Source organism: Dromaius novaehollandiae, chromosome 14 (assembly GCF_036370855.1).
Source record: "Dromaius novaehollandiae isolate bDroNov1 chromosome 14, bDroNov1.hap1, whole genome shotgun sequence".
Lineage (NCBI taxonomy): Eukaryota > Metazoa > Chordata > Aves > Casuariiformes > Dromaiidae > Dromaius > Dromaius novaehollandiae.
The window spans coordinates 10461160-10474066 of NC_088111.1; the positions used below are offsets into that span (position 1 = coordinate 10461160).

The window sequence follows — 12907 nt, forward strand, 5'->3', positions numbered from 1 at the left end:
AATTGGACTTTACTCTGAACCTCACCTGGAATAAAATTGCTCAAAACCATTTTTTGTCAGTCTTTGTACCATAAGAAGCCAACAAGAAGAGTGTAAACTCAAACAGCATTAGAGATGTAAACAGTGCTGCTTTGCTGTAATGCTTGCTCGGTAACTTTGCTCAGGAGGAAGCATTCGTGACAGTGAATGTGTTTCATAATGGCAACAGAGACTGGTAGAATCAGTAGGAGGTTTTGCTTCAATTTGATGTCTTTTTGGTAATCGGAGTTCAAGGCATGTTTATGATTATTTTAAGTTAGCTGTCGTGATGGGTATTTGTCCAGATTTCATGTTGCAAGTCTGACAGCACTTTATTGTCTTTTATTTGAAAAGCTGAAGTGTGATTGAGAAGAAATTGCAGTTTTATCTTTACCAGATAATTGTATATCTGTAAACAAAGAATATTTCTGGGAATAAGGCTGCATCAATTTGTTAAACTGTCCATTGCATGCAGCACTTCTAGTTTAGATTTCACAAAGGTAATGCTAATACAAAAAATGTTTTGCTTCCACTGGGTTGCTGTTGGACACAGGAACAGACTTGAAGCCATCAGTTGCAGAGACTTGATATTACAGGTTTGCAACTTAAATAGTGACAAATGTACTCAGGCTATTATGTAGAGAGAAGTGCATAAAAGAGAATCATATAAATGGAACAGTTGCAACACTTATTCTCCAGTAACTGATATGTTTATCTATTTTGTCATCTGTCTTTGAAATTTTCAAAGTTTAAATTACTCTTAACATATTAAAAATTAACTGCAGTGTCTCTTTTGAATCTAGGTGTTTGGTGCTGATTTCTGCTTATTGGTTGTCTTGCCTCTAGTGATCATCTTATTAAATATTGATAAATATTGGGAACTTAAGAAAACATAGAATCCTTAAAGATTCCTGATGGTTATCGAGAGTCTAAGAACCATAATATGCATCTTTAGAAAAACTAGGACATACCATTCCAGCTGGTCAATATGTATTTTGTGTCATTCAGACTTAAAATGAAACCCATGACTCTTAATCATTGTGCATAAACTTTCTAGGATTTTTTTACATGTAAATCCTCCCCTGGTAGGGGAAGGCCAACATAATAAGTCTGTTTTCTTTAGGTCTTCACGTTTTTAATTAGATGTTGAACTCTTTAATGTCCTCAGGTGTTTTCTAAGGATTCAGAAAAAAATTATCCTAGAGTGGATATACATGAGTATTTAATATTGCTTATTTTGAAATAAAGCATTAAGGGTTTTTATCAGATGCTTTTCTTTCCCCTGCCCCCTTTCTTTGAGCGAGCTTAGGACTTCTCCAAATATTTAAAGGGCAAGAAGTGACAGTTTAAATACACTGACACTCATTTACGGGCAGTGCTGTGATACTTCAGTTATGGGTTAATCCGGAAAAGTTAGGACTTCTGTGTCTGTCTGTGCTTATAAGAAGTTGATTCATTCTCTTGCTCTCTGGTGGTATTTCTGGTCTTTTTCAAAGCTGTGACACTTATGGTAAGACTTGCGTTTTGTAGGTCTAGCCACAAGCAGACCATGTGCAAGTGTAGCTAATAATTCAGCCTTTCTTTGGAACAAAATCCTTGTTAATTCAGGGATTTGCCAAGTAAATATTTTCCATAATTATTTCATGTTTTCTTTGGAATTATTTTTTCTTCTATTCTCAACCCTTTTTTTCAGTTTTTATAACTACCTTTTATCTAGGTTTATTAGTATTTCTTAGAATATATTGGACTTGCCATCCTAATGTCTGCAAATCAGCCATGAAAAAGTTTGTACTCCCTAGTGATCAGAATGTTAATAGTTAGTCACTGAGAAACTGTTCTCTGGATCTGTCCCAGCTAGCTAATCCCTTGAATCTTTCCCAACTAGCTAATGAGAATAAGATGAGATATCAAGTGATCCCCACAATGTCAGGTGTAAAATTCTGTAAAGGACAATACATAACCTAGCAGTAACTGCTGCACTACTTTATACTTTAAATGTAATTAAATAGAGTTCTTGTCAGTCTTGGTGTGGTAATGTAAAGGTGCTCAACAAAATAAATTAGTGAAAGTATTTAGGCAGTGCATACTGGCATTGTGTTCTTCTAAACTGTATAGACGTTGTTTTTCTCTTTTTATAGCCTCTTTGAGGCCAGGCATGTTCTTAAAATGTCCCTGTGAGTTCTGAGGGGGCTAAGCATGCAGACCTCTTTCTTTCTCCCCCCAAGAGTCGTGATGCTTAAAATTTGAACAGTACAAAAATAAGAAGTAACACCTGCCCATGGTGTTAGATTATCATCCTTCTAAAGGAAAGAACAGACCCGTTTATTAACTCATTGGGAAAGCTTCTTGTTAACACCTTATATGTTAGCTGTAACAGTATTACATATTATTTTGCACCTCTGATGTATTTCAGTGCATGTTAGGCAAATAAATATTTCCGATTATATATGCTGGAAAGTAGTGGTTGATCAGTAATGTCTCGCCCCTGGAAGATTTCTCTCCATTTCTCTGAAAGTCAGGATTGCTTAAGGAGAAATTTTAGTACTCCAGACTGTATTAGCTGATCAATTAAATGCTGATACACTTGATTATTAATATAGGAAACTGAGTCTTCAATAGATGTTATTGATAAGCTGTATAGTGAGTCTTACATTTGTGATGTAATGTTATCAGCAAGAACTAAACTTAGAACAAAACTTGATATCAGACTGCCAGTGTATTTTCCTGGTTACTGTAACTAAATATGAAATATAACATGTAGGATAATGTTGCAGTATTGCTTAATATAGGTCATGATAGTCTGCAGTGGCCATGGAAAACATAATAGCATTCTATTAGCAAATGGAATTGGCAATGGTGCTTTTAACGTGGGTGTAAACAGAATCTAGTTTGCAGAAGTTATTATGGCAGTATTATGCTTATGGCTTTTATGTATCTTGTGTTACAGGTACTGGTTAAACAACTGGATAATATCCTGACTGCCATTCATGATGTACTCAATGAAAGGTAAGCTGAAATTAGGAAAAACTAGATGGTTTGGAAATTTGAAGGAAGAAAAATAGTGACAGCATTAAATTTGGATTTCAGTATAGAAATGCAGTGGAGGGGGAAGTGCTGAAAGAAACTGTCATTCACTGTTTTTTTCATGGATGTGACAAATTGTACTAACAGGACAGAAGTGGGGAAGAGTTAAGACTCTCTTAAGCATATCAACAATACTATTAGACTCTAGAGTATGCTTGACACAGAATTTTACTGCAGAAATATGGCTTTTTATAGTTGATATGAAGTCTGTCTCAAATAGATTTAATAGCTTGGGCATAGTATTGTGCTGCTGTGGTTATGTAGCTTTTAAGTTGAACTTAGATTTTTACACAGCCAGATCTAATTCATCTATAGCCAATTCAGAGCATAGGTAGAGTGAGCTCAGGCCTGTATAGGCTGCTTGGTGTTTAGTTCAGTGTTTCCAAAGTCAGCTCTGTGTTATGAATCTTCTTCCTTGAATAGCATGTTCCAAGTAGATTAGCAACATATATGGTATTCTTTTAATTGATTTATTTCATAGAAAATGGATTTCAGATCCATAATTTTTATTTAAACTTTATGGTGGCTGCTGCGGTTAAGTAGGAGTAGAACAGCTTCATTCATGCATCTGTCTTCAGAAAATGTTGTAATTTGGTATGGTTTCTCCTGTTCTGCTCTCACCTCTAGAAATTTTACATTTCTTTTTTCTTCCCACAAATACAGTAGCAAATTGCTTCAAGAACTTAGACAGGAAGGAGCTTGCTGTCTTGGCCTTCTTTGTGCTTCTCTGAGCTATGAGGCTGAGAAGATCTTTAAATGGATTTTTAGCAAATTCAACTCATCCACGAAAGATGAAGTTAAGCTTCTTTATTTGTGTGCAACCTACAAAGCACTAGAGACTGTAGGAGAAAAGAAAGCCTTTTCATCTGTAATGCAGGTAAGGCTACAAGTTAAAACAGGAACATAAACAATTTTTGTAGTGCAATGCTCGAATCAACTTTTTAACTAGAATGAACAACAAATAATGCTATGTTGATATAATAGGTAAGTGTAGGTATAAGTACCACTGGGAGGGAACTTTCTGTTTGAATAGAGTTCTTGTGATTCTGGTTTCATTAGAAGAGAATGTCATGTCTTCATAAGACTTCACACGTTTGAATGCAACACTTCAGTATATATCGCAGATCCAAGATGAATAATCAATTTGAAACCAAAAAGACAGCTCAAGTGGAATGGTAAACAAAACCCAGCCATTTGATTGCTCTGATGTGCTCCTCCCATTTACAGTTTCTACTTAAATTTCTGTTGCATCAGACAGTGGGGAGGATGTGTGCTGACAAACCTGGTCTCTTGGTTCAGACTTTAAGGTCTATTATTTTAGGTGTAAAACTACTACATTCAAGATCAGTGCTCCAGTTTAATATTAATTTCATGGAGCAGAAGATTAATTTCTTCTTCAGTAGAAGAAACGGGAGCTTAGGACAGCTAGTTGTCCTGTGGCTAAGAAATTTAAGAAAATGGCACCTCCAAACCTTGAACCTGGGTCTGCCATATCCTGAGCAGAAACCTAATTGAAGTGGTTATTTTGGAGTGGTGTATGTGATGTTCTTTGTTCTGTAGGGAGACAAAAAGATAAATATTGAAAAGTGCCTGTTGCTTGAATCAGAGTAGTTTGCTAATAAATGCAGTCTGTTTAATAACTTACGACTTTTTCATGTGCTGTTTTAATGGAGTGAAATGTCTAGTAGCTTTGCTTTACTTTTTAGCTTGTAATGACCAGCCTGCAGTCTGTTCTAGAAAATGTGGATACACCAGAGTTATTGTGCAAATGTGTCAAATGCATCCTTCTGGTGTCCCGATGTTACCCACACATTTTCAGCACCAATTTTCGGGTAAGCTTAATCTGTCCTCTGTGTTTTCTGTCTTGCATAGGAATGTTAGTATAACATATTGGGTAATTAACCTTTTTTCAAAATTGTTGTTCAGGACACAGTGGACATCCTGGTTGGGTGGCATATAGATCACACTCAGAAACCTTCATTGACACAACAGGTGTCTGGTAAGTTTGGCCAAAGAGTCACTAACGTAGTCCAATCTAGCTTCCAGAAGACATAAGTTTACTCACTTGTGTCTGGTCATACTGATGTGGATGTGAAACAAAAATGAGTTTCTAGCTATGTAACAGATTTTGTTCCTAGTAAATTTCCATTTGCTATTTTATGTTGTACGTGGGAAAAGGATGCTTTATCCAGACTGTTTAAATGTCAGTTGCTTTGTGCAACTCTTCAGGAATTTTTAATAATTTTTCTAGTTCTCAGTTCTTAAGTTGTGGAAAAAATAAATTGCCTCTTAATGTACTTCTCAAATATGCTTAAAAATACTGGAAATAAAGTAAGTAAAGATAGTGGAATTTAGGAAACTGGGAGACTTCTTCCTACCACTACAGCAGTCATCTTGGAGGAGCTCACAGCAAGTCATTATGCTTACTGTATCAGAATTCTTGATTCTTTCTCTAATGTATAGATGTCATGCGACAGGACTTGACCTTAAAGTGAAAATGGCAAAAGAGAGAAATACAATTGATAATTTTTTTAAAAAAAAGCTTATTTTAAAACTTTCATGTGGATGATCTTTTCTTACCTTAGTAATATGGAACTAAAGATTTTTCATTTTGGAATGTAACTTTGTTCACCTGTTCTAACTGGGCTGGTATTTTTATACAGGATGGTTACAGAGCTTGGAGCCCTTTTGGGTGGCTGATCTTACTTTTTCTACCACACTCTTGGGTCAGTTTTTAGAAGATATGGAAGCTTATGCTGAGGTAAACAGGCTTTATTGTAGATAGCAGAATTAACTGTTACAAAGTCTTAATTAAGAAATACACAGCTGTGACTTTATGTAAAAATGACATTTGTAGAAAATAAAATTATATGAATATCCTGGGGAGAAGAGGATCAAATTACAGAACATATTCAAAGGATGTAGAATGACATTTCTTGAGTGCTCATGGACTATTTGGATAAAATTGCAGCCAGGCTTTCAGCCCTTGTCTTTCAGACTCATGTTAAAGTAGAAATTAAAATAGCTAGGCAAACAGGAGTATCTTTATTTTCAAAAAGTTGCAGTGAAGCTATTTCAGTCTTTCCTGATATTTTCTGTAATTGTCCAAAGTTTTTCAGATGAAGTGACTGTTTTGGGGAGGGTGAAAAGAGATTTTTAATGCTGCCTTAGATTAATGATATATATCAGGCATTTAAACAGAGTAACAGATTATATTGTGTAGTAAATAATGCAGCAGGAGCTCTGAAACCTTGGCTTAATTAATAGGGCACAGTTATAGTTTGTTTGAAGGTTCATTAAAGGAAGAGGTTTTTTCTTCTTTTTTCCTTAAGGCAAATGTGTTCTGGAAGACTGTATGGCTGTAACTAAATATTGCCATATTTTATATAATTAGAGATGGTACCAGAATGGCCCTATTCTAGGTGCAGATTCCATAGGTAAAACTGCATTTCCAGCGCAATCTGTTTCACTCAAAATTAATTATTCAGTTTTATTAGTGTGCTTATATGTACAGGAAGACTTCTGATGGTACAGCTTTAGGAGTTAGGATTCACAGACCTTCTTGGCCCTGTCACATCTACAGAAATCTGCACTGTTGTGATTGTAGATGTGGACACATGATTATGATTAAGTTAGTATAATAAGTCACTGCTTATCAGCTTGTCTGCTGAAGTGGATAGTATATATATCCTAAGTCATGGTAGAATTTTAAGATAACGTGCATCAACTTAAATCATAGAGGAGATGGTTTAAGCTAGCATGTTTTATCTTGCAGTGGGGTTGACGAAGGCTATATCTATACTAATGAGATCAGTGCTTCTGGGAATGTTCCCAGGCACTGAAGCCAGCTGGCATGAAATAGCCCACTCATAAACTCTTAGTCTCTAGATCAAGATAGCTGCAGGTAAACAGTGTGTTGGGAATGGCCCCTGGAACGCCCTGAGTCCCGAACTGCAGCTGGGAGTTGTGCGGGAGACTGGTAGCTAGCACAGGCAGAGGTATGCAACAAAGTGCTCTAACAGTGCGGCAGTGTGGATGGTCACATTTCGGGGAGCAAGAACACTTTAAGACTCTCTCTTAATTTGCAAGATGTGGTCTGAGTACTGTTTCAGTGCCTGAACTGATGAGCAACATCTCATTACTGTTCTGTGACTTGCTCTTCACTGTGTGATATAGTCTGTCTTGGTATGTTTGTGAAGTTAGATATATTGGATAAATGTATCTATTTTTGGATAATGTCTGTATGTCAATATATTGGATATATTTAAGTATTTTTAACCTGGTATTTTGATCTTTTATGCATATATTGTAACTGTTAGTGTATACTGATGCATGAAACTTGTGCACCGTAGGACCTCAGCCATGTGGCTTCTGGAGAATCAGTAGATGAAGATATTCCTCCTCCTTCAGTATCGCTACCTAAACTGGCTGCACTTCTTCGGGTTTTCAGTACTGTGGTGAGGAGTATTGGGGAACGCTTCAGCCCAATTAGAGGACCACCAATTACGGAAGCATATGTAACTGATGTAAGAACTCAGTTTTTCTTTTTGTTTATTTGTTGTTGACATAAATCATTATATGATGAAAAAATCTTCATTGCTGAGTTTTGGAGTCTGTGTATGTTTGGCAGTTGATAAATATGCTTATATACAGCTTTGAATGAGTACATTTCCTTATTAAAGAAATATGCTACAAGAATTCTATTAAATATTCTGGTATAGATTGTGAAAGTGGCAGGTGGGAGCCATAAATACCAGAGAATAATGTATTTTATGAAGACATTCTGATTTCATATGACTAAGTTCATGCTTGTGTTATCTGTCTTTAATTGTTACATGTTACCACTTACTCAAATTATTATGGTGCTATAAAAATTGAAGTTTCGTTATGAGTGTAACTTACAAAATGTAGCTATTACTGTATCCCTACTGAAATTGGATCTAATCAAAATCAGATAGTGAAGTCCTTTTCTTCTAAAGTATAATAAGGGATAGTGTAAACTCAGAATAAATATTACCCAGTGTGAGAAGTAGCTTCTGTGCTTCTGTAACAGGAACTGCAGAGAGTGTGAATGGTTTTGAAACAAAGATTAAACAAAACAAATATTTGCAGTTAACCTCTTGTTGCTGTTACACGAGCTGCACAATTATAATTTATGCCTTTGCAGAATTCTGTTAGGGATAACTTCTGGGATAAATAGTGGTATGGATTTCCTAATTAATGCCAAGACAGTTGTGTAACTTGTGTCACAAGAATCCTCTGCAGATTAAGACACAAGTCCAAGAAAAGCAAAACTAGTCCATCTTTCACAAGAGAATAGGAGTTCTGTTGACATCAGTTGGTGCTCAATAGGATTCTGAATACTTAATTTTGGGTTCCTGTGTCTTGTAGATCTAAAAATTAGTAACAAACCTAGCAATCAAAGGTTCGTTTTTGTCTTACACTTATAAAGTGTAATGTACGTATGCATTATTCAGAATATTTCTTGACAGAATTAATAATGCTGCAAAGTAGGGTATAGGATAGAATATCAAATGGATGTGGATATGATTAAATAGTGTGCAGTTCTCCTTTAAATGGAGTTTCATTTAGTTTCTTTTCTAATTTTTCCAGGTTCTGTATAGAGTAATGAGATGTGTGACAGCAGCAAATCAAGTGTTCTTTTCTGAAGCAGTCCTTACAGCTGCCAATGAGTGTGTTGGTGTTTTACTTGGTAGTCTGGACCCAAGTATGACCATACACTGTGACATGGTTATCACATATGGGTTAGATCAAATGGAAAACTGTCAGACTTGTGGCACTGATTATATCATTTCAGTCTTGAATCTGCTGACACTGGTTTGTATATACTTTTATTATTGTTGTAGTTTTTCCCATTGGAAAATATTATTTATATGTATAATACTTCTTTTTTGCATATTTGATATTGAGATAGGTTTATTTGTTAAAACTTTCTGACCATAAGCAAAAATATTCCTCTTAAGCGCTTGTAATTTTTTTTGTGTGAAGCATATCCTGGTAGCTTGTTTATGCGCTTGAATTGTTGATAAGGTGGCTTTTAGTTTACAGTGGCTTTTCCCCCCCTCTTGCTGACTCTTAGGCAATACCATTTTCTGGCCTCTATAATTGGTAACACTGTCTGAATTTTAAAACTTGAGTGGTTAATGTGTTTATCTACTTTTGCCACCGCCAATAACTTTGGAAATTGGACTTCTTCAAAATACAGTTCTCGAAGGCTAGACCACATAAGTTTTTAAACCCATTTTGATATAGGCTAATCAAGCAACATTTTCAGCTCTGCTGTTAAGTGCTACTTGAGTTGAAAAGTCTAAAAATAGCTAGATTGCTGAATATGAATTTGGGAAAGCAAATATAAAATATTTGTATTGTTGGGAAGCTATTTCAATAAGAGTTTTCTAAATGAAATACAGGTAAATATTTGAGATTGATTAAAATATTGTTTTTCTACTAATCTGTAATACATTCAGATAAAATTTTTTTTATTTTTATCGCTAGATTGTTGAACAAATAAATACAAAACTGCCATCATCGTTTGTAGAGAAATTATTTATACCAGAGTCTAAACTACTCGTACTTCGTTATCATAAGGAGAAAGAGGTAAGAGAAGGGGACTTTTTACAGGTGTTTCACAGCAGCTTTCATGTATTTCTTAGAACATATTTATTAGGCTGTAAAACTTTGCTCATCTTAAATATATATACGTATTTTTATATGTCTGTATTTATGAAACTTCTGAGAGAGCAGATGTAGCTAGTTCTTGTTTCAGGCATTTGGATTGGATAAGGAACTGGTAAGCTGGTTATTATACAAAATGTAAAGTCATTAGTTATGTTTTTCATACTCAGCATGCATTATGTTGATAGGAGGAGCTGGTTCAGAAAGCATTCCATAGATTATATAATTAAGTAATACTTAATTATAGAAAACGCAAGACTTAGGTGCATCACACTACACTATTCATAAAGAAACATAATTTTAAATTCTATATTGGCAATTGATATATTAAAATTTCATGCTAATCGATTATTATTTTAATTATTTTATATTCTCAAGGTTGTTGCAGCAGCCCATGCTGTATATCAAGCGGTATTGAGCCTGAAGAACATTCCCGTTTTGGAGACTGCTTACAGGTTGATTCTAGGAGAAATGACCTGTGCTCTCAACAGTCTTCTCTGTAGTTTACATCTTCCTGAGGCCTGTTCTGAGATCCAGCATGATGCTTTCAAGAACCATGTATTCAATGTGGCCAATGCGAAGTTTGTTGTAATATTTGACCTCAGTGCCCTAAGTACTATTGGAAATGCTAAAAACTCATTAATTGGGGTGAGTAAAAATTGTACAGATAATCTGTGCAAAAAGTGTTAAAAACACCTTTTTACTTAAGCTGTGGATTTCTTTTAACTTAAAGGGTAAACATAAGACTCTGGATATACTACAAGATATTTCACCAGTAGTATGTGTGTGTGATTAAAGGGATTATACTTGGTTCCTGACTTATAATATAGAAAAAAATCTTCCAGTATTAAAACATACACAGGACAGAATGGGTGGGCTATATTTTTAGTCTGTGCGTAGTGAGAAGCAGTTTCCAGGGTAGAGTATCTTACACGCACTGGGTTCTATTATTCTTCTTGGAGAAAAATGAGATGGATAGAGCAGTTTTATGTCAGTTCTGATAGTATATCTGGCACGTGAAAACATTTCTTCCTTATCTCTTCAAATAAAAAAATAAACCCCTATAACAGATTTAAAAAGAGGAAAGAAAATAATTACAATCAAGGTTAGGGAACGAATGGAGTTTTAAAAAATTATTTCCATGGTGTTGTGAACAAGCAAAACAAAATAATGAATGGTATGGAAGTCTCACTTTAGAAATAGATACTATTTATTTTTTTTGTGCTTATATTGCAATTGTTTTATAGATGTGGGCCCTTTCGCCGACTGTGTTTGCACTACTGAGTAAAAATCTGATGATTGTTCACGATGACATAGCGGTTCATTTTCCTGCTGTCCAGTACGCAGTTCTCTATACGTTATATTCACATTGTTCCAGGTATGAAGACAAATAATTTGTCAGTATTTTAGGATGGACTAGGATGGGCTGGTCTAAATGGAATATATCTTTTGAAGGGATGAACTTAAGCTATTACAATTCAGCTTTTGGCCAAACTTCCTTAATCAGTTTTTACTTTCATTAACTGTGGGGGGGTCTCTATCTCAGTCAAGAAAACCTAATTTGGGTTAATATTTGACATTTTATTCAGAGACAGACTAGGAGTCTTGAGTTTGAGTAGCAATAACTGATGGAGAATTTTACTGAGAGTGAATAAGGAGCTATATTGTTTACTAGGAGATCTAGGAGAGACAGTGAAGTGTAAACAACAAGTTTAAATGCAGTTTGGACCTTATGACTATAGAATGTTGCCAAACTAAGAGAAGATACTAATTAATTACATGGTTTCTGTGCTTTTTCACTAAGCATTTGATACTGGAGATAGTTGAAACTATACTACTGGGTTATATAGCCTAATGTAAAATTATAGTTTTGTTTTTATACGCCAAGGATCAGAATACTTTTTTTTTGGGGGGGTGGGGGGTTCTGACTTATGTGGTTATTATGCTGATGTAATTTCTGGTAGCGTGTGAGTGCGTGTTAACTTCTGCTATTGTTTTTTCCCCATTATACTTAAGGAAATATCCCTTGTTCTTTCCTTGCTTTCCAGGCATGATCATTTCATATCCAGCAGCCTCAGTTCTTCCTCTCCCTCCCTGTTTGATGGAGCAGTGATAAGTACTGTAACCACAGCTACAAAGAAACATTTCTCAATCATACTAAACCTGTTGGGGCTACTTCTTAAGAAGGATAATCTTACTCAAGATACCAGGTAACTATCATTTTGTTATTAACTGAGAGGGCAATACTTTCATTTGTAGAACTTGGGGTAACTTTAACTGCTAAAGTATTTGGTTTTTGGAAATAGCAGGAGTATCTATGGAAGAAGTGGTTTCTCATTTTCATGTATGGAAATCACAAAAACTGAAAGCTTCATAAGATCTGTACATTAAAAGCAGAGCTATCAAAACTGTGCTGAAAAAAATCTTTGCTGATTTAAAGTAAACTTTTGCAATATTTGAAAGTTTGTATTACTGATACGCTATGAAAGCTAAGCTTGATTAAAAATGCCTGTTACTGTATGATACTCATCTGTAACATGAAGTAATTTAAGTTGTATTGAAAGATGACGTATTTCTGTAACCATGTAGAGTGACTAATACTTTTTTTTTTTTTAAAGGAAACTACTTATGACATGGGCTTTGGAAGTGGCTGTTCTGATGAAAAAATCAGAAACATATGCACCATTATTTTCTCTCCCATCTTTTCATAAATTTTGTAAAGGACTTCTAGCAAACAGTAAGATATTGCAAACTTTTTACTTACTATGTTTTATCATGCATAATTAAGTATATAATGCATCTTAGTCATATTTCACTGATAGCCTTACCTGTGCTTATAGTCTCACTTATTTTTGGGAGGAGCGTCTGGTTATAACTGCACAAAAACTCACTCCCTTTTTTTCAAATGCATTCAATAGCTGTTACTTATGCAAATAATTATTTTCTTAAAATAGTAACTTGTGATTATGCAATTGATCTACCAAAATGTTAGTGATGTTCTAAATCTTGCAAGTAAGATTGCTTATTTTTTTTTTTTATCAAAAGCAATGGAAACATTCTGTAATGTGATATATTTTGCTGGATTTCAAAATAACCTGGAAAGAAAAAT

The 12907-nt window shown here is 34.9% G+C and overlaps 1 protein-coding gene across 2 annotated transcripts in view; it reads left to right on the plus strand.

Moving 5' to 3' along the window:
- SMG1 (SMG1 nonsense mediated mRNA decay associated PI3K related kinase) overlaps positions 1 to 12907 on the plus strand; it is a 69766-nt gene that overhangs the window by 19924 nt on the left and 36935 nt on the right. For both annotated transcript variants that reach the window (XM_064520329.1, XM_064520330.1), the window contains exons 5-16: positions 2966 to 3024; positions 3766 to 3979; positions 4809 to 4934; positions 5029 to 5101; positions 5766 to 5863; positions 7455 to 7628; positions 8716 to 8940; positions 9619 to 9720; positions 10177 to 10446; positions 11046 to 11176; positions 11847 to 12008; positions 12417 to 12535. In XM_064520329.1, coding sequence (XP_064376399.1) covers positions 2966 to 3024; positions 3766 to 3979; positions 4809 to 4934; positions 5029 to 5101; positions 5766 to 5863; positions 7455 to 7628; positions 8716 to 8940; positions 9619 to 9720; positions 10177 to 10446; positions 11046 to 11176; positions 11847 to 12008; positions 12417 to 12535 — 1753 coding nt within the window. The remainder of the gene's footprint in view (positions 1 to 2965; positions 3025 to 3765; positions 3980 to 4808; positions 4935 to 5028; positions 5102 to 5765; positions 5864 to 7454; positions 7629 to 8715; positions 8941 to 9618; positions 9721 to 10176; positions 10447 to 11045; positions 11177 to 11846; positions 12009 to 12416; positions 12536 to 12907) is intronic.